The sequence below is a fragment of the Cibotium barometz genome, chromosome 11 (genome assembly GCF_041138505.1).
Source record: "Cibotium barometz isolate CiBa-2024 chromosome 11, ASM4113850v1, whole genome shotgun sequence".
NCBI classification, from domain to species: domain Eukaryota; kingdom Viridiplantae; phylum Streptophyta; class Polypodiopsida; order Cyatheales; family Cibotiaceae; genus Cibotium; species Cibotium barometz.
In genome coordinates this window covers 57,491,557-57,514,165 of record NC_141056.1, presented here as the reverse complement: position 1 = coordinate 57,514,165, position 22,609 = coordinate 57,491,557, and the positions used below count along the sequence as shown (strand labels likewise).

The window sequence follows — 22,609 nt, the reverse complement described above, 5'->3', positions numbered from 1 at the left end:
GTAGATCATCCATACATGTGTGCTTGTCAAATTCTTTCCCATGAATGTTGTGAGTCTTCATAGATGTCCACATGGATGAACTATGGAAATTTATTTACAGGATCAAATCTGTCATATGCATCACCCATATGAGTGCCACATAGACCTACTTACAACCGCCACAAGGGCAAGATGCGAGGAAGAGTATGGGCAGACTATTTTGGGGCAGCCAAACATGTGTTCCACAGAGCCAATAGAAAGGCACCCAAGTTCATTGAATGTGGACAACTTTTAGATACATTGTATCTAGACATGTGCAATTGGCACAGTTGGCCAACCAGCCAACCCTACCAACAAACCAGCCCCTATAAAAGGGAAGTTTACAGTTCCTTTTGGACATCTCATTCTTTGTAAGCTGAAGCAACTGGCCAAAGGTAGCCCTCAGCAAGCAAAACGCAAGCATCTGTAGATCATTACTGAAGCTGTGATTCAGCTAGTCATCTTTGTATGCATCAGTACATAGGTATGCATAAGAAAAATCTAAGTCAAGATCCAAGTTCATCATTGTAAATAGAGCAATATACAAGAGATTAGGTCTCTGTCTCCTTCTATGTTGCATCTTGCTCAATTTTCATTAGCGTGAATCTATATTTTAGTCTTTCCACTGCATCACTCATGTGACATTGGTATCATAGCGTCTAGATCAATCCTAGGTAGAGTTTGTGCATGCAAAAAAATTAGGGTTTGAATTTTGCATAGGCAGCCAAAATAGGGTTTGTGTTTTTGCATCGGCAATCAGCTTTATGCATGTGTGTTATGGGTCTATGCATAGCTCTTGCATGTAGCGTTGCATGCATAATTAGGTAGGCAGCCATGGTACTACAAGAAACTGACCGGCTTTTATTCCAATTGGCTTCACACAGTGAGAACATCCACCGACATATTGAAAGAATGCTTTTGATGGGAGCATGGGAGAATTTTGACACTAGAGAGAATTGGGAGAGTTAGTTGAAGCACTAAGAGAAACTGGTTGAAGACCAAAATGTGGAATTGGCAAGAAGTAAAGAGGCACTACAACATGAACATGAAGCAGCCCTACCACTTGGCGGTACACTGGCAACTCAGCCTAGTGTCCAACCTTAGGGCCTTGCACTTGTGTGAGTGTAGTATGTCCATGGTATCCCAGTAGTGCGTGATGCACGTGCCATGCCCTCCTCTTTAGCTTGATGACAAGAGTCCCATTGCCTCCAGATAGTCCGCCACCAATGCGAGGTACTCCAAAAAAAACTCCTTCTCCATCCAAACTGCTTCATGGGTTCTAGAATTTGGTGAGGTATTGACGCTCGCAATGGACGTTGGGTTCTAGAATTTGGTGAGGTATTGATGCTCGCGATGGACAGATCCATGCTTGAAGTGTAGGAACAATCTACTTGAGAACCATGACTTCCGCTTCATCGATGATCTCGGGTTGCGACTCATCTCTAACCTTGTCATTCAAAATTGCTTGAATCAAAGGCAAAAATACTTCTTACCTTGCTAACCGCAGACGTAACACTTCAGCACATCAAAGGCCAATTGATTGTATATCTTGGCCTAGCCACCATCTATCAGTGGGTGGAATGAACTGAAAAAGTTAAACTTAGTACCAAAATTATCAAATAAAGCACGCCAAAAATATTGGTAAATTACCATCCCTATCTGACACAGTGGAGACCACAAATTGGGTACCAATATCGATTAAACAAACAAGCAACATCCTTAGCAGTTGCATTAGAGCGACACAAGTTAGCATCATGGATTTGTTAAATCTATCCACGATGGTCAAATACTATGTATTCCTTTCCCCGGTAAATGGAGACAAGTTTGTCAAAATATGCTCTCCAACCCCCCCACCCCCCTGGCGCACTTCCCCTTGTATGAGGTAGTTCCCTCTGAGAGCGGCTAGCTAGGGAAGGGACTACTCTCACCATTGTTTTTCCTCCTTAGGAGATTCTGAGCATGTACTTCAACCTATTGGCTGGTTTTTCGTTTAACTAATAAAAGGATGTATTTCCCAGAAAAAAAAAAGTTTGTCACAAAATCCATAGATATACCTTAGAGAGACTCTCAGGCAGACCCTCGGGAATGGGCAAGGGCTGTAAAAGTCCCACCTTCTTCCCATGACACACTTTCACCTTTTGACAAATTGCCCAATGCTTCACATGAGTATAGAGATCGTGCCTTTCTAGCTTCTCTAAAGTAGGGTTCATTCCCCAATGACCACTACTAATGGCGTCATGCATGTCATGGAGGAGCTATGCTTGGAATGTTTTAAACACATATGGAGAAGCAATGCCCAAAATGATTTTAAAACACACAATCAGTCTTTATACAAGAGCCAACCTTCTTGTTAGAATTGTGCATCTCAGTTTCTGGGGCTTTTACCATTTATTTGGGTATTTTATTGTATTTCTCCTATTTATTTGTCCTGTAAGCAGTCGGCCAGCCCTAGAGGCAGTCGGCCAGCTCACTCATGCACTATATAAGGAGTTCCCCATTATTCACTCCTTCATCCAATTCCCTTGCACATAGTTCAACATCCAGTTGTTGGCCATTGCCATTGCAAAGCTTTACAGCTGTTATAAAAGGTGATCTTGTCCAACTCTCTCATTCTACTTTGCACTCTCTCATATGTTTATTGTTTATGCTTCCGCCTGTGCTATCTCCTTCATGGTATCATATGCTTAGGTCCAGGCTGCTCCAAACTCTGCAAATCTGCCCACCTTTCCCTCCTTTTGCTGTGTGTTTTTCTCCACATCTCTCCCGGCTGCAGATCTGTGACAATAGTGGCTGCGTTTCCCCAACAGTGCTGCGTTTTCAGGTCCAGCCAGCTGGCTGTTTGCTGCAGGCCAGTTTTGGTGGCTGCGTTTTCTCCTACAGAGGCAATCCGGCTAGTTCACTTGGCTGCGTTTTCTTCTACAGAGGTAAAGGTGGAGTTGTGGCTGTGTTTTCTACACCAGCATCTGTTTTTGGTGAGTTCTTTGCATTTGGAGTTGCCAGACAAGTGGCTCTACATTTTCTTCTTCCTCCACGAGTCCCTGCCCTTCTGGTAGGCGGTTCCTAGTGGATCTTGGACTGTTTTTCTGCTGTCCCGCCTCTTTCTCTCTACGGTTTGAGAGGGGGCTGATTGTTCCTGGTGCCTCGCTTCGTTGTTGGAAAGCACTTGAGAGAAGTGTTTGAGAGCTGTGATTTGTTCTTTGCTGCTGTGGATATGGCTCCCCCCTGTACGAACAAAGATGACAAGTTGAAAGGACCCAACTATGCTCATTGGAAGGTTCAGATGCAGGTCTGGTTCTGTTAGCATGAATCATCTCCTGGTTGTGAGCCCCATCACTGAGTCAGTGGGGGACTTAGGAGCTCTGATTATTTTAGGTAGCATTGGCTATTTTTATTATGCATTTTAGGCACCTTTATGGGCTTTCTAGCATTATTTCCTTTTGTCCTCTTTTAATGACCAGTCGGCCAGCTCCTAGAGGGGGTATATAAGTACCCCCATGCTCTCACTCATTATCCATCACTTTCTTCTCCATCCACAGCACAAGCCCTACCCATAGAGTCACACACTGCTCCACGTAGGGCTGTTGTACTTTCTTCATTTATTCAGATATCTATCTTGTGTTTCTCTCATTCTCATTTTCTTGTCTACGTACCGCTTCCACATGCACTCTGACATGGTATCAGAGCACCAGGCATCTTTTCGGAGGATTTCATTGCGAAGAAGTTGCTGAATTCTGTGTGTTTCAGAGGCAGCCAGCATTGTCATCATCAAGGGGTGCTGCGTTTTCAGCAAGGAGGCCTTTTTCAGCCTAGGCATCATCATCCGGACATTGGAGAGCTGCATTTTCTGCTTCCCGGCTGTTGGACAGATTTGGTGGCTGCGTTTGCTGCTGCTCCTCCTCTTTACAGCCCTAGGGGTTCCATTTTTCAGCCCCTCCTCCCTCCCCTTTCTGTTGCCCTTTTTTCCTTGCTGCTTACCCAGCAGTTTCTTGGCTGCGTTTTTCAGCCTCCCACCCTCCCCTTCTGACAGTCCTTCCTCTTTCTTCAGCCACATCTTCCTCCTACTCTATGCTTTCCCTCATCATCTAGGGTTTGCGTTTTCAAGCGTGGTGCTGCCTTGAGAGAGAGAACACTTCATTCAGCTGCGTTTTTGTGGCTGATTTGCAGCCCTCTTCTTGGCTGCGTTTTTTTTTTTTTTTTGAATCAGTAAGTACTCTTTACAGCATTCTATTGTGGGATCATGGCTGATGACATTGTGGAACAGCCCTTGCTTCAAGCACCATCAGTGCATATACCCATTCTTCCCAATATTCCCGAATCTTCAAAGCTGGATGGTTCCAATTTTGACCTATGGAAAGTCAAGGCCATGTCTATTCTAGAGACATATGACCTTTGGGAGTTTGTCACCACCCCTATACTTCGGTCCGATACCTCAACAGAGACGGCTACATCTCGTACCTTGCAAGAGGCCGTTTTATGGGACCGATTCAATGCTTGAGCTAGATCCTTCATCTTCATGAACTGCTAGGATGCGGTTCTCACCCTTATCAAGTCTTATACCATGGCTTATCAGATATGGAAGAAGCTCGAGGACCTCTATGAGGTCAAGACCTCTACCAAGCGTATGTCTTTGGAGGTGCAACTTGCGAAGATAACATGTAATGATTCTTCTTCCATGAGAGATCACATCAACCAGATGGAGTTGTTGCGGAGTCAGATAGCATCTTGTGGCAAGAACATTGCCTCAACGGATATGGCAATCAAGCTACTTGCTCAATTGCCTCCCAAGTTTGACAACCTGTACTCTTCACTTCTTGCCTCCAACCGGACAGAGGACATCACCTGGGAGGATCTTGTTCTGATGATCTTGGAGCAGGAGGCCCGGTTCCTACAAAGAGATGGTGGTAGCAGCAAAGGCTCCAAGGCGTTTACCGCTCAGAGGGGGCAATCCAAAGGGAAAGGAAAGCAGGATTCATCCAAAAAGAAGAAAAAGGGTGAAAAGGAAAAGACCAAGTCTGAGGTGGAGTGTTCCCATTGCAAGAAGACAGGGCATACCGTGGATCAACGCTACAAAAAGCACCCCAACCTTAGACCTTCATGGTGGAGAGAGAAGTCCAAAGCCAAAGATACAGGTTCTTCTACAGCCGCAACCGTGGAAGAGGGGGTATTCCTCACGATTACAAAGTTGGAGTCCAGCGAGATTGCATTGGCCTCTTTTGATTCTCGACCTTGGTATGTGGATAGTGGCACTTCTAGCCACATGACCTATCGGCACGATTGGCTTCAGAACCTTCATGACAAGTCCGGCCATGTCACTATTGGAGATAGGTCCACTATTCGAATACAAGGATCCGGCACTATTCCTCTCGTTCCAGATGCAAAGGACACATGTCAGATGTTGAGGTCCTTTATGTTCCAGATTTGGGATTTAACCTTTTGTCTGTGAGTTCTCTTACCAGGCTAGGTACCCGAGTCATCTTTGATGAGCATTCCGTCATCGTGAGGATCGCGATTCAAGGTAGCCTCTATGGCAAGGAGTGCAGGAATGTGGCCTATACAAACTCACCGCTCTTATGGCCAAATCAGTAGCCGAGACAGGAGTTTTGTGGCATGCACGTTTTGGGCATCTGATACAAGGTAGCCTCTATGGCAAGGAGTGCAGGAATGTGGCCTATACAAACTCACCGCTCTTATGGCCAAATCAGTAGCCGAGACAGGAGTTTTGTGGCATGCACGTTTTGGACATCTGCATTATGATGCTTTACGCCAGGCATTTCATGAAAATCTGGTAGAGGGGTTGCCAGATGTTGGGGCATGGCCCGGTGTATGTGAGAGTTTCCTTAAGGGCAAGCAGCATCGAGAGGCCTTTCCAAAGAAGGCCACCAGGGGAGCCACTACCCCATTGGAGCTTGTTCATTCGGATTTGTGCGGCCCCATGCGCACACCGTCAGTGGGCAATGCCAATTACATGCTGCTATTTGTTGATGATTGTACCAGGTACACATGGGTCTATTTCTTGAAGACCAAGGATGAGACATTCGGCAAATTTTGTGATTGGAGGACATTGGTGGAGAAGCAGTCTAGACATTCTGTCAAGACTTTGAGAGCCGATCTTGGTGGCGAGTTCACTTCAAATCAGTTCAAGAACTACTGAGCTACTCATGGCATACAGATGGAGTTTGCGAATTCAGGGACACCATCAGAGAATGGTGTTGTGGAGAGAAAGAACCGGACCATTGTGGAGATGGCAAGGACCATGCTGCAGCATAAGGGGCTTCCAAGGCCTCTTTGGGCCGAAGCGGTTGCTACTGCGGTTCATATTCGCAATCGGTCTCCTACGGTTGCTATTCGCGGAAAGACTCCTTATGAAGCTTATTATGGTGCGCGTCCTTCCGTCACTCATTTTCGAGTTTTTGGATCTGACGCTTTTGTACATGTGCCTAAGGCAGACAGGACGAAACTGGATGCCAAATCCAAGCACCTAGTGCTCGTTGGATATAGCACCATGACCAAAGGATATAGGCTCTATGACCCCAATACTCGGAAGGTGGAGATCAGTCGAGATGTGGTCTTTGTCGAGACTACCCCTAGTCTCTCAGAGGGGGCTTCTTCTACTTCTTCTTCGTAGTCCGGAGACATTGACGAGGCAGCTCAACCTTTTGCTTCTCAGTCTCCATCCATTCCAGCCATGTTGCCATGCATTACTCCTCCCGCACCCATACCGGAGATAGCGCCTATACCCTCTTATGAGGGGGCCCAAGAGGAGCATCAGGATGCAGAGGTCACTCATGACCGCTCTACTAGGGCATGGCGTGTACCTAGATGGTTCTTTCAGACAGTCAGGGATGTTGGAGTAACCAAGCTTCCGGAGACCAGCCAAGATGGCTTGATGAGATCCCAGAGACTTCAGCAACAACAGGGTCATACACACGTGGGGAATTTGAGTGTGAACTATGCACTCATGTCGCGAGTTTTACAGGATAGTGAGCCGACTAGCGTCCATTGAGCGGAATCAGACATGGGAGTTGGTCCCTCGGCCTACACGGCGAAAGGTGATTGGAGTCCGCTGGGTCTATAAGACCAAGTATCGTTCGGATGGCAAATTGGATAAGCACAAAGCTCATCTTGTTGCCAAGGGCTATGCCCAGAAGTCTGGCATGGATTTTCAGGAAACCTTTGGACCTACGGCCAGGATGACCACCATCAGGACAGTGATATTTTTGTGTCTCAAAGCAGAGATATGTCTGTGAGCTTTTAGAGACATTTGGCATGGCAGATTGCCGCCCCATTTCTTCCCCGATGGACCTAGAGCAGAAGCTGTCCCCTCGGAGGCAACTAGTGACTTTACAGATGGTTCTAGATATAGGACCTTGGTTGGGTCTCTCATTTGGCTCATTCATTCGAGACTTGACATTTCTTTTACAGTGGGAATTCTCAGCTCATTCATGGCCACCCCTTTATTGGTGCATTGGCAGGTAGCACAGCGGGTATTGCAATATTTGCAGGGTACTCGGTCCTATGGCATCATGTATACCCAAGCGATTACTCTTAAAGGATGGTCAGATTCTGATTGGGCTGGAGACATCGACACGAGGAGATCGACATCTGGATTTTGTTTTACTCTTGGATCTGGAGCTATTTCATGGAGTTCTAAGAAGCAGCCTATGGTGGCATTGTCTTCTACAGAGGCTGAGTATCGAGCAGCATCTGCAACTGCTCAAGAGGTGGTTTGGCTTAGATGACTGCTTGCAGAGATTGGGTGTCCACAGACGGTGCCTACCTTGATTCGTTGTGACAACCAGAGTTGCTTGGCAATTGCCAAGAACCTAGTATTCCACGCTCGGATGAAGCATATTGAGATACAGTATCATTTTGTTTGAGAGCAGATTATGGCACGGGAGATTCTCATTGAGTATTGTCCTTCCAAGGAAAATGCAGCGGATTTGTTTACAAAGGCCCTTCCACAGCCCTCCATGGCTCCTCACTTCAGCTCCTTAGGCTTTATGCCACACCCAGGATCTGAGAGGGGGTGTTAGCATGAATCACCTCCTAGTTGTGAGCCCCATCACTGAGTCAGTGGGGGACTTAGGAGCTCTGATTATTTTAGGAAGCATCGGCTATTTTTATTATGCATTTTAGGCACCTTTATGGGCTTTCTAGCATTATTTCCTTTTGTCCTCTTTTAAGGACCAGTCGGCCAGCTCCTAGAGGGGGTATATAAGTACCCCCATGCTCTCACTCATTATCCATCACTTTCTTCTCCATCCACAGCACAAGCCCTACCCATAGAGTCACACACTGCTCCACGCAGGGCTGTTGTAATTGCTTCATATATTCAGATATCTATCTTGTGTTTATCTCATTCTCATTTTCTTATCTCCATACCGCTTCCGCATGCACTCTGACGACAGGTTCATCCACAAGGGTTTGTGGGACATTGTTCAGGGCACTGAAAGGAAGCCCGAGCATCCTCAAAACTCTAGGCGGTGGACTCAAGATCAAGCGGATGAATTTGCTGTGGAATTACAAGACTGGGAGAATCGAGACTCGAAGGCACATTCTGTGCTTGTGCGGACCATCACTAAGGAGGTCTCACCGGCAGTGCAAACTCTCACCAATGCTCATGAGGTATGGTCAAAGCTGGAGGACGAGATTCATCGATGAGGGCAGTTACCTTGCAGGGGCATCCCTACGGTTTGTTATTTCCTGAAGGCAATTCAATGCAGTCTTTTCTCATGAAGGCCAAGGTTATCCATGACCACTTACTGGTTATGGGTGCTACTTTGTCCTCTTCTCAACTGGCTGCTCTTATCCTCACCGAGCTTCCTCCGGACTATGATGTTATTTCTCAATCTTTGCGGTGCCAGGTCACATCCACTCAATTGGATTTTGATGATCTTAGCTCCCTACTTTTGGAGGAGGATTCCGTTCTCATCTCACAAGGTAAGTTGAAGGTGTCAGTCAACAGTTCTGACCAGGCACTTTCCTCAGTTCAAAAGAAAGGTCGGAGTTGCTGCTTCTCTTGCGAGAAAAGAGGACATCTGTCCAAGGATTGTTTGTCCAAGAAGAAGGACAAGACCAAGGGCAAGGCTTCATCTCAGAGAAAAGGCAAAGACACGACACAGGATAGTGATATAGATTCTAGTACCACTTCTAGGGCTCCCAAGGTGCTTCCGACTTAGGAGACCCCAAATGGTGTGCTTCTCTAGTACACATGCAATTTCCCCCCATGTGCTTCCAGCCAGAAGAGGCTTGTGGGCGGGAGAGGGGGCTGATTCCAGCTCCACTTACTGGTGCATGGGAACCGTGATTCGGAGTTCCGAGCATTAGACATCTGGCAGGACATGGTTATCTTTGGTACAGCAGAGATTATGAATAGGATCTCTTCCAAGTTCATTGTTCAAGGCTTTTGGGACGTGATGTGTTCCGTCCACTGTTGGGGATTATGGGCACGGTATGTCTAGTAGCTCATCATCTATTTTTGGAGTTCACTACACACTTGTGTGGAAATTTGTGGCCAAGCAAATTTCCTTGCTATTCGTGGTGGCATCTTGTTTCGAGGAAACAGGCTGGCGGGTGCTCTCTCCGAGGTGATTCCAATATTCGCGGTGCTGGAGGATCCATGGTTGCATCTTCATCGACTTATCTTCTTCCGACTCTTGCACACTATGAGTTGCAGAGGGGGTGTTAGAATTGTGCATCTCAGTGTTCTGAGGCTTTTACCATTTATCTTGGTATTTTATTGTATTTCTCCTATTTATTTGTCCTGTGAGCAATCGGCCAGCCCTAGAGACAATCGGCCAGCTCACTCATGCACTATATAAGGAGTTCCCTATTATTCACTCCTTCATCCAATTCCCTTGCAATGATTTAAACACACATGGAGAAGCAATCAATATAAGTGACTTTCTAGCTTCTCTAACGTAGAGTTCATTCCCCGATGACCACTACTAATGGCGTCATGCATGTCATGGAGAAGCTAACACACATGGAGGAGCAATGCCTGAAATGATTTTAACACACAGAGTCAATCTTTATAAAAGAGCCAACCATCTCGTATGATGAAGTGACATGGTCTTGTGGCTTCCAAAGCATAGCTTTGCCCACTGTGTGCCACACTCCTCAAAGTCAACGTATTTGTGCTTCATGTCCTCTAGTCCATGTCTCTCAAGCTCGAGAAGTGTGGAGAGTTGAAACTTGCCCTTTTCTACTAAGGACATTACCACATTGGGTTGGCTTTGCCTGGGAGATACTGTCAAAGGGCAATAGAAAGATGGAGATGAATGGCAAAAATGTTGAAGCTCCAAGAGAGAGATGAGAGAAAATAGAAGGAGTGGACTCCGTAGGCAAAGCGCTGAAGGTGCTCACCAAAGTGATCAACAAGAATAATCAAGGAATGAATAGATTGTGAGGAAGAGGGCAACACATATATATATTGGGCCCTTTAAGGATTTACTACACAATCTCTCTCCACAAAAATGGGCTCATGGTAATTTTTTTGCAAATCAACTCGAGCTAGCTGACTACATCCTAGTCCCTTACAAGACCTGAAAATAGGTGAAAAACTCCATAAAAGGGTGGGCAACCCACATCAAAAGCCCATAAAATAGGGGAACGCCAAAGAATAGAAATGGCCCCCGTAAACACCAGAAAAGCCACCAACAGGAGATGGTATATGCTAACACCCTCTCAGGTCCTCGGAGGTGGCCCAAGACCCAAGGAGCTACCATGGCCGCCAATAGCTAACTCATATAATCCTTTGGTGAATAAATCTGCAGCGTTGTCGTGGGTAGGACAATATTCAAGGATAATGTCTCCCTCCAAGATCCGCTCCCACACAAAGTGGTACTGGATCTCTATATGCTTGGTCCGTGCATGAAATACCAGATTCTTGGCAATAGCCAAGCAACTCTAGTTGTCACATGAGATAAGGGTAGGCTGGTGTTGTCGAAAACAAATTTTCTCAAGTAGCCACCGCAACCAAATCACCTCACAAAAGGAGGCAAACAAGCCGCTTGATACCCCGCCTCAGTTGATGAAGGTGCCACCGTAGGCTGCTTTTTACTTGTCCATGAAATGGCTCCAAATCCAAGAGTAAAGCAATACCATGTAGTAGATTGTCGGGAATCCGCATCTCCAACCCAGTCGGAGTCGCTCCAGCCATGTAAAGTGGCCCCCTCTTCATAAAAAATGCCAAAACCCTTGGTACCTTTCAAGTACCGCAACACATGGAGTGCTGCCTGCTGCCAATGAGTGTCCAATGGTGCCTGCATGAAAGCACTGAGAGTTCCCACTGCAAATGCACAATCAGGCCATGTGTTGAGCAACCAAATCAAGGAACCAACCAACTTCCTTTACTGCCACTGGATTGGATCTAGAAGAGGAGAGTTTGATGCCGGGATCCATGGGGGAAGTGATGGGCTTACAATCTGTCATCCTAAAAGCCTCTAGCAACTCTGTAACATACCACTGCCAAGAAATGAATATGCTATCTGAGCGCTGAAAAATCTCCAATCCAAGAAAGAAGTGAAGTAATCAATGATCTGTCATCTCAAATTCCTGACTAAGGGCAACCTTTGTCTAAGCAATGTGTGCTGCATAGCTACTTGTGATGATCAGTCGTCCACATAGAGAATGATGAGAGTATACAACCCTTTCTCAGGATAAATGTAGAGATTTGGATCAGCAGCCGCGCTGACCGCTTGAAACCCTTCTGTTGAAAGGAAGCATCAATCTTCTCATACCAAGACCCAAGGGCTTGTTTCAAACCATATAAGGCCTTTTTCAGCCTATAGACCATACCTTTGGAGTCAAGAACCTAAAGTCCTGCGCGCTGTTCCATATAAACTTCCTCCTGTAGCTCCCCATTGAGGAATGCCGACTTGACATCCATATGAAAGATGGGCAATGAGATTGTGCAGCAAGAGCAAGAACAGTCCGTATGGTCACCATCCGACCAGTTGGTGCAAAGGTCTCATCAAAATCCATGCCAGCTTTCTGAGAATAGCTTTGGCCACAAGCCTGGCCTTGTGTTTATCCACAGCCCCATCCGATTTGTACTTGGTCTTATAGACCCACTTGACACCAAGCACCTTCCGCTTTGCCGGTCTAGGAACCAGCTCCCAAGTCTGATTCCGTTCACTAGAGTGAAGCTCCACTTCCATGGCCCGCTTCCAAGTCGGTTTGGAAAGCACCTCCCCAATATGAGTAGGTTCCAAGTCCTTTTGGATGCATGACATCAGTGCATAATTGATGCACAGGTACTCCTGAGATGATGTCATGGTATGCAACCGCTCCGATCAATGTCTGGTACAACCAATTGGGAATACGAGATCCCTCAATGTCTGGTACAACCAATTGGGAATACGAGATCCCCCCCTCAAGAAATCGAACCCTGCTCTTGAGATGTAGCCTGTTGTGGAGCATCCACCAAAATCTCCTCCTCCTCCTAATCAATGTCGATAATTCCTCCACCCGAGGTGCTCGAGGACGTGTCATGTCAAGTCGAGGAAGAGGAACGGGAGGATCCGATGAGGAAATAAGGAGAGGCTGAGACGAATCACCCCCTGAAGATGAAGAAGACCCCCTCTGCAATGGAAGATGAAGTCTCATCAACCACCGCATCTCTGCTAACAATGATCTTCGAGGTTGCAAGATTGTAGACCTGATAACCTTTGGATTCTGAGCTGTAACCAACCAAAATATGATCCTTGGACTTAGCGTCCAGCTTCCCCCTGTCACCATCAGGTACATGAACAAATGCATTTGATCCAAAAACCCGAAGTGAGAAACTGTGGGTTTTCTACCAAGGTAGGCCTGAAAGGGATTCTGTCCTGGAACAGTAGTAGTAAGGGACCGATTAAGAATATAAACAGTAGTAGCAACTGCCTTCGCCCAAATCTTTTGAGGAAGACTCTAATGTTCCAACATTGTCCGAGCTATCTCAATCACCATTCGGTTCTTCCTTTCCACCACGCCATTCTCTGAAGGAGTACCTGTGTTGGCAAACTCCCATTGAATTCCATGTATTCCACACCTCCTACCCAGTTGCAGGTCGTACAGAGATCACTGACATGGGTAACAGGGTTGAGGTGGTGCACTCATATGTCTATCTCGGAGCTACCTTCACTAGTCCATGCTTCTCTATGAGGCAGGCAACAGAGGATAGACTCACTAGATGATATGCGACCGTAGCCTTATTGGAGAGGTAGTGTTTCCAGGTGCATTTTCAGGAGCCGAGGACGAAGGGTTGGCTTTTGACACCCTAGTCGCCCCGGCAGTCATGCATGCAGCTCCCTTCTGGGCACCAGATTTATCCCCCGCAGATTGGGAGCGCATAGTGCATCCTCAGTTCATGATGCTATCATGGATGATAGGCAGCAAGCCATCTGTTCCCCACCAGATCATCCAGGCAGAGTTTGCTGCAGCTCCTAGATTGATGGCCCTGTTCTACTCAATCACTTATATACATAGGGTGAGGGAGATGGATCTACTTCGACTCCCCCGACTTGCACTACAGTCATCACAGAAGATAGCGGCTGGAGGAGAGCATACCTACCCTAATGGCATGTAATTTCAGTACCTACTCTTGCAAATTTATTTTATTGCAACAGAAGCAGTATCTCAAAAAGGTACAGCATCTAGCATTCTCCAAAGGAAAGCAATCCTGCTATGCTTGATGTCATCTTAGTATGGCACAGAACTCACCTAGTTTCAAGCACAGTACTCACCTAGTTTTGAGTACATGGATTACAGATGGACCGGCTCCGTCCATTTCAGTATGATCCAGATTCCCCATACATTAGGCTTATACGATCTACCGAGGCTATACACACGTAACACATGGATTACACTGGTTGTGCATGCACACACACACACAGGCATTGTGTCCTTTATGTCTTCTGTACGCATGTGTTCGTGTGTGTGTGTGTGTGTGTGTGTGTGTGTGTGAGAGAGAGAGAGAGAGAGAGAGAGAGAGAGAGAGAGAGAGAGAGAGAGGTTGCCTTCACAATATGAGTCACGTATATGTTTTGTGACTTTAACTAATTCTAGGTATTGCAGGACAATGAAAAGACAAAGACTGAACTGGAGACTTTGAAACTTAGTCAAAAGGTGACATAACTTTATGCTATTATAAATCTTTGCAGAAATTCTATTTCCTACTTATCTTGCTTCCTCTGTCACATTTACCATGAAAGTTCTTCCCTGCAGTTTCTGGTGAGACAACCTCGTAGTGGCCGCATCCCTGTGGAAAAAATGGATCTGATGAACACAGTGAATCAATTATTGACTGAAATCAATAAGCTAAAGGGAGAGAAGGTTTCTCTAGAAGAAGAGCTCAAGGCCCAGAAGAGATCTCAAGTGAGGGATCGTATCAAAACAACTGTCACATCTAGAGACGTCGAGATGGCAGTTTCCAACAAGGTAAGCTTGTATCTATTGTTAAGGAGTGATGATCCCCCTTCTTTGAACTGATTCTGATAACCTTGTACATAAAACCAACACATTCACACCAATGAGGTGATAGCTCAAGAGGTCCTCCGTTCAAAACCCCCCTTGGTGCTTCCTCAGCAGCATCGCCTACAGGTGGATAAATAAACGCCTACGGGCGGAGAAAAATTGGTAACTATGGGAGGATCGTTTGCCAGAGCTTGCAGAGAGCATCACATGGCTCACAGTAGTTTACAAAATTAGTGAAGCCTAGTGTCAGCGGGACACATGTTCGATATGGTACCGCCCAAATGGCCTACCCCCGACAATATGGTTAGCACTCCAAGGGTGCAACCAACTCATGGGAGCCCCCCTTGACCCTAATGGTAAAGTACTTTCCCACCCAAGAGGCACTCACGACCCACACACATGTCCTCCTCAAAGACAAAGCACATATTCTTGAATGTCCTCAAGCCTTAAGATCTGGACTCTCCTCTCACCAACTCCAGATCATCCAGATCAAATACATACTTGAGTGCCATAGAGCACCACCACAATGATGAGATGGGTTATTTTCATTGTTCATTAAACATGCAAGGCTTGCATAGTATGTGGGACCCATTTTTGGGATCCTTAACTTTTTTTACTTTTATGTTTGTTGGCATTTAGTTTAGTCATGGATCATGTGTAATATCTTTTGGTCTCATATATCATTTGTGTCTTTAGTAGAAGTAAATAAATCTCTCTCTCTCTCTCTCTCTCTCTCTCTCTCTCTCTCTCTACACACACACACACACACACACGTAAGGTTGAATTTTTTTTTGAGATTAATGCTCATGTATTGGATATATTTATTTTGGGCAATAAATTTTATGTGCCAGATTTGATGCACACTTATTTGACTTTATCATCCTCTCTAAAATGTCCATTTTCCTCTCGCCACATTACATCAAGTAAAGAAGAATGCTAGTGTGGGCTGCATGTATAGTAATAGCAATAATGACCTTGATTTATTGCTTATGGGCGTCCTCAATAAAGCTCATACACCTTAATTCGTGCATTACCTGCTCAATAAGATAGGTTTATTATGGACACAAAAAAATATGTAACCACTGCCAAAGGCCAGTTTAAAAAAAAACCAACACATTCACACATGTATGCATGTGGGGGGGAGTGTGCGTGCGCGCACACGCACGCACACACATGTTTTCAGCAGCTCATCTCCATCTACAATACCCCACATTTAAGATTTCATGCAAAGACACTTGGTTACCAAAACCAATGCTTGTTGGAAGGCTTTTCAAAAGATGAATGGCATCCACTAATCAATTGTCTCTCCACCATTACCCAGAAGTGTGACTGTCCTCGGCCTTCTTTCCCTACCCAACAAGCTTGTGTAATCATGTGGACTTGGGCCCTTGTCACCATTTGGCCACCTGAATGGTTCTCTCTAGTTTCTTGTGCCCATTTGTGGCCAGTGTGTGGATCTAAATGTCCGGGATCCCAGTTCTTCATGCCTTTTTGTGGCCAATGTGTGGATCCGAGTGCCCGAGATTCCAGTTCCATGATTTCAGATAGAAATGCAAGTGTTGTTCTTGTTCCATGACCAAGAGATTTGTTCATAACAAAGTGCATATGCACACATGTTTGCATGTTTGAAACTATTTTTGTGTGACTACTTGCTATAAATGTCTCGTTCATGGGCCTGGGGCACCTACCGGTGAACCGTGTGATTGCCTTGTATTCTGACATGTTTTGTGGTGTGTGAACAGGTGGTAAGTGCACTCAAAACCATTGTATTAATTTATAAAAATGCTTTGTAAAGTTTATACCTTTGTAGGTTCACATTCATTAAAAGTGGGTGGATATTTTTACCAAGTGTCCGGCGCCCAACCTCGTAGGCACCCCGTTGGGTACTCTTGTGGCCCCATAAGTGGGTGGACATGTTGAGATATCGAGCTCATCTATTGAGGCGGTGGACACTGATGACCCGCCTAGGAGATAGGCCCCACACTTATACCACTGGCATGGTTAGTGAGATCATGGGTGATATGCGGCCAGTGGGATGACAGGCTGTGTGACAGCCATTCTAGAGACTGGCATAGTTATAGCGCCAACTCATTTAGTTGGGTTCACACTATAGGGAACCCTAGTATGTATTTGGTTGAGTACCTTTCATATGGTGTGTACTCTTATCTTTGTATATGGTGTGTTGAGTGTTGAGTGAAGAAGAAGAAGATTTTCAGCCTCTCACCTTGTGTGTTCTCTATTAGGGTTTTATGAGTGTGTGTGTGCTTGCAAGAGCTCAAGCTCTCTTCTCCCCTGCATCTTTTCATGGTATCAGAGCCTGGTTCATGCTAAGGGCTGAGCTGCAAGCAAGAGAAGCACAGGAAGCGGTACGAGGGGGGTAAGAGCTTCAACTACTCTTTCCTATTTGTGTTGGCGACTACACCCTTGTCGGGAGCTCTATGGGAGGCACCGGCAACAAACGATCTCTGATTGAGGAGCTTTCTTCGTGGGAGTAAAGCTACAGGGCAACTATACTGTCCTATCGGTCCTATCGGACAACGTTTTTAAACCGTTTCAGGTGCATAAGGACCTCCGTTTTTCAGAAAGCAGGCAATTTCGAGCACTGCGGGTAAGTCATCAATTCTCTGCAGAACTCTGTTTTAAAAACTGCAGGAAGATAGATTGGCTGTGCAGACACTGTGTGTGCTGCAAGGAGGTCAACAGTTGCCATTGGATGTATGTATGCACATTGAGGTCAGTGGTTGTGACATTTGAGTGTACTACAGTACCGCTGCAGAAAATACAGCAGTTTTGTGCACGACAAACCAAAGTGCTGTTTCTGGTAAATTTGTGTGTCTGGCAAGATGTCAAATGATGGCATAAACTAGATTGTTGCTGAGAAGCTTGATAAGAACAACTTCCATGCTTGGAGGTTTAGGCTGACAAATTTCCTCATGGGAAAGGGCTACTGGGACTATATAGAAGGTGAGCATGAAGAGGCACCGGAGATACCGGAGATCAATCCGACTGCTGCACATGTGAAAGAGTTTAAGGATTGGAACCAAGGAGCCAGAAAAGTTATGTATTGGCTCTCTATCAGTATACAGGACACCATGATTGGGCACATACAGGATGCCAAGTCCCCCAAGGAGGCGTGGGACACCTTGGTAAAACTCTATGAAACGAATACCAAGGCACGAAAGATACAGTTGAAGAATGAACTTCATACTGTGGAGAAAAAGAGTATGTTTGTGAATGACTATGCATTAAAGATAAAGGGTATTGTGGAATCCCTTGCATCTATTGGTGTTTCAGTAGATGATGATGATAAGATGGAAGTCTGTCTACGTGGTCTCGGGCCACAATACAAGGCGTTCAAGACGTCTATTCAAACTCGGGAAAACATTCCCAATTTTATAGATTTGGTGTCTATGTTGATTATAGAAGAGAAGAGCTTGGGTGAAGACCAACAGTCTTCACAAAACAGAAACAATTCAGAGCAATAGGTCTTCTACACAAGTTCAAGAAGAGGACGAGGTAGAGGAGGCCATGGATGCGGTCAAGGAGGTGGCCGAACAGGTAATCAGAGTTATGGCCAGCAGCAGCAGCAGCAACAACAGTCCCAAAATTCACAACGACAACAACAACACGCAGGTGGAAGAGGCCAATTCAGAGGCAGGGGGAGTCAAAGAGGTCGTGGAAATTGGCAAAGGCAGTATAATGATACACATGGATGCTTTTATTGTGGTAAGCCTGGACATGTGCAGGCAGATTGTTATAAGAAGCAGGTTGACATGCAAAATGGAAAATTGCAGCAAAACAACTATGCATCCTCAAGCAGAAACAATGAGGATAATGAAAGGTTGTTTGTTATGCAGCATGTCATGAATGCCATGTCTGAAAATGTTGATGCAGCACATAAAGATGATGTATGGTATGTTGATTCAGGTGCTTCGAACTACATGACAAGTCATGGGGAGTGGTTCAAGGAGATGAAAAACCTTGAAAGACCAGGTTTTGTGGAAACAGGAGATGACACTGCTCATCCAATTGCCCATGTTGGAGATGTGCCATTGTCTATGCAGGATGGCAAAGTGAAGTACCTTGCAGATGTACTTCATGTTCCGAACACAACAAAGAATCTGGTTTCAGTTGGCCAGATGAATGAGCAGGGTTTGCAGGTTCGGTTTAACCCTGATGGTTGTTATGTTGAAGACTTTAAAGACAAGTGCAGGTTGGTTGCAAAAGGCAACAGAGTGGGCAGAATGTTTACATTGAATGTAAACATGCCTGAAGTGAGTGCTGCGATGTTTGCAAATGGTTCAAGAATTGTTGCAGACACAGACATTTGGCATAAAAGAATTAGACATGTGAATGTGCAGAGAATGAAGTCTATGCAAACTAAAGGAATTGTGACAGGGCTGCCAAAATTTAAAGTTGAAGGTATGCAGAGAATATGTGAAGCATGCTAATTTGAAAAGCAAACAAAGCATGTATTTCCACGTAACAGAAATGTGAGCAGAAATGCACTAGACGTTGTGCATTCAAATATATGGGGTCCTACGAAGACCATGTCTATGGGAGGCTGCAGGTATTATGTGACATTTATTGATGACCACACAAGGAAAGTGTGGGTATACTTCATGAAGGAGAAGGGTGAGGTGTTCACTCACTTTCAGAATTTCAGAGTTATGGTTGAAAAGCAAACAGGGAAATATGTAAAGTGCCTGAGGTCAGATGGAGGGGGAGAGTACTTCTCCAATGAGTTCTCTGAATTTTTGAAGAAGAATAGTATTCGGAGACAGTTTACATGCAGATACACTCCGCAGCAAAATGGAGTTGCTGAGCGGAAAAACAGACACATTGCTGAGATTGCGCGAGCATAGATGGAAGAGAAGAATATGCCGCTTACGGCGCACTGACGGTCAAAGTTTATCATTTAACCCCAAGGGAAATTTATGAACCTGTAAGAAATCTGGTAAAATTTAGGGAATTTTCATAAGCACCTCTCGACACTCGTCCTTTATACTCTTGAACTGTCAGATTCTTTTGAGAGAGAAAAAACCAAGTATCAAGGGCTCTACTCTGCTCATCTGGTGGCACAAATGTCACATGGAACAACCTAATGCAAACACATACAGAAGAGAGAGCTGAGTATTCAGTATATTCATATGGTACAAAAAGGATGTATAATCTTGCAGCCATAGACTGCCTTAAAAAGGTGTACTTCACCTAATCTAACCCTAGTCTAGTGACTCAGCCTATAAGAGACTGAATGAATCACAAGAGCTCATCCAATCTCTATTTATAAGCGTTGGAAGACCACTTGGATTGGCCGACCTACTGTCGGCTAGGTCCTTGGACAAATATCCCACATATGTTGCAGACTGACACAGATAAACCATACTGAAAATTGGCCGACAGCCTCCTGGGCATCTCCAATGTCTTTCCTTGCTCACGCCTAGCTGCTGTAACTCCAAACTCTGGTCCTAAACGTGTTCTTTATTTGTTTCCCTTCAAGGATTAGCCCTTGGGATTAGCCAACACATGTCTTGCACACGACATCCCCCTCTGCTAAACTTGATGACAAGATTCCAATCTCTATTCTTGGATGACTATCATCATCCCATTGTCTATTCATGGAGTCCCATACCTGTCATCCTTCCCTTCCTGGCAACCTTTTCATTGAAAACCCTGCCCGGTCTCCGAATCTACTCCAACTCAGATGAAGATCTATGCATCTGTTCCATCCGGTCCCCTTTCCCTTCATGCCCTGTCCCTGAACACTTTCTTTGGTCTTCTTTTCCTAAGTATTGAGTGTGGCATTCTCACCCCACCCCTTGGAGGATCATCCTCCCTTGGAACTGTTGCTGCCTTTCCTGGTGTGCCCCAAGTGGTACCCGGCTTACAAGATTGCCATTCCCTTTGGGTCTTATGGAACACCACAAACCAACCTCCTGGGAACTTCTTCCATGTCTTGTGTTCCTTTCCTTGGGCCTTGGACCTGTGCACTTTCCTGTAACTTGGACTTACGCACCTTCATCTGGGACTGAATCAATGTTTAGCCTTGTTGAGCCTGATGCTTTGATACCAATGTCACATGCGGAATCTCTGGGAGTCTTCTTTCAGCCCTAAACACCATCTTGAGTATTCAATATATTCATATGGTACAAAAAGGATGTACAATCTTGTAGCCATAGGCTGCCTTGAAAAGGTGTACTTCACCTAATCTAACCCTAATCTAGTGACTTAGCCTATAAGAGACTGAATGAATTACAAGAGCTTGGCCAATCGCTATTTATAAGCCTTGGAAGACTACTTGGACTGGCCGACCTACTGTTGGCCAAGTCCCTGGAAAAATGTTAGAAGTCATCTCCTGTCTTTATCAGACACCAGGGCCTCTGTTGTGGGTGTGCCCGCCCTTTGTAGGTGTTTTCTCATTTTCCCTCACTCCCCGTATTTTTTCCCCATTTTTTCCTATTTTTACTAGGTGTGGGAGGCGGTTTTTTGCACCCTGGCTGATCCAGATACTGGCCGACTACTGGTCAGGAGGTTCTGGATGCTGGCCGACTACCCCTTCTGGTCCCCGACCTCTCATGCATGCTGGCCGACTGTGTACAGCTGGCCGACTGGTGGATGGAGTTGGTCGTGGACATGTAGGCCCAGTCGGCTGCATTTTCAACAGGCCGACTGCATGTATGGGGCCATATAAAATGGCCCCATGGCCCCCACACCATTGTATCTTGTTTTCATTTCGGGATCTTGTGTATAGAGAAGAGTTACATGCCTATCTCTCTCCTTCTCTTGTGCTGTCTATTTTCTGCACTCTACTTGCTCTTGTGGTCTGAGATTTGGTTATCATCTCCGTTGCGTATTTTGACATGGTATCAGAGCCCTAGGCTCTTGAAAGATCTTGGGAGTTTTCTGAGCAAGAGGGGAATTGTTGTGTTGCTGATTGGTGGATTGTTAGGGACTGTTTGGTAAGAGAAGAAGCAAGAGGAAGGTGGGCTGAGTTGCTGGACAGCCACTTGCAGGTTTAAAGTTTATTTTCCCACCCACCCACCCTTTTTCAGTTACATCCCCGCGGTGGCAGATTTGTTCGAGATGGCCGAGAAGCATGTGAAGATCCCAACACTCCCCACGTTCCCAGTGGACCGTCAGTTGGACGGGAACAATTACGGCATCTGGAAGGTTATGATGGAGTCTGTGCTGGAGTCATATGACCTTGCTGATTTCATCGTTATCGGGGTTCCACGGCCGGAAGCAGAGGAAGGGGAGTTACAGTCAACGAGGAAGGACCGCGAGGCACAGGCACAGATGTGGGATCGTGTCAATGCCAAGGTCCGTTCATTTATCTTCCTCAACTGCACACCGCAAGTAATCAATCACGTAAAGCATATGAGGCTGGCCAGAGGCATATGGAAGCACTTGGCTTCTCTTTATAATAGGGTATCGCCCATGAAGAGGATTTCCTTGGAAGTACAGATGCGGGTTATGAACCGTGCAAAGTCGTCGACGATGCGGGAGCACATTAACAAGCTGCAGGTCCTTCAGCAGGAAGTCCTCTAGGCTGGGAAGGAGTTATCATCAGAAGATATGGCCATTACTTTGCTGTCCCACTTGCCTGCACAGTATTCCGCTTTCTACTCTTCTTTGATTACTAGTGGCAGGCTCAGCACCATTACCTGGGAGGAGCTTGTGCCCATGGTCTTGGACCAGGAGGAACGATTCACGAACCCTCCTCATAGCGGAGGTTCGAAGGCCTTAACTGGCCAACGGCCGAAAGGCCGGAATAACAACAAGGGCAAAGGGAAGGCTTCACCGGAGAAGTCTTCTGAAAAGAAGCCTAACACAGATCGAGAGAAACTGAAGGCCGAGAGGTCCTGCAATGATTGTGGCGAGAAAGGCCACTATTGGAGGAAGTGTCCTAAGCAAACTGGGAAGAGTGCTGATTCTTCAGCCTCTGCTGCAAAGACTCCTGCATTTGTGCACTTAGAGATGATGGACTCAGATGCTTCATCGTCTTCGAGCGAGGAGGCAGTTGGCTTCACCGCAAAGGATACCCGGGAATGGATTCTTGACAGTGGTGCTTCCAGGCACATGACTCCGTCCCGAGACTTCTTTTTGGATCTTAAACGGCAGTCAGGTCGCATTT

General features: G+C 45.8%; 1 protein-coding gene and 1 long non-coding RNA gene across 2 annotated transcripts in view; one reads left to right on the top strand and one right to left on the bottom strand.

Moving 5' to 3' along the window:
• LOC147634376 (uncharacterized) overlaps nucleotides 1–22,609 on the bottom strand; it is a 57,947-nt gene that overhangs the window by 2,401 nt on the left and 32,937 nt on the right. The gene's annotated exons all lie outside the window — the stretch shown is intronic.
• The window catches only part of LOC147634377 (uncharacterized), a 58,236-nt gene that overhangs the window by 3,067 nt on the left and 32,560 nt on the right, over nucleotides 1–22,609 (top strand). The window contains exons 8-9 of the mRNA XM_086805517.1: nucleotides 14,077–14,127; nucleotides 14,227–14,439. Coding sequence (XP_086661643.1) covers nucleotides 14,077–14,127; nucleotides 14,227–14,439 — 264 coding nt within the window. The remainder of the gene's footprint in view (nucleotides 1–14,076; nucleotides 14,128–14,226; nucleotides 14,440–22,609) is intronic.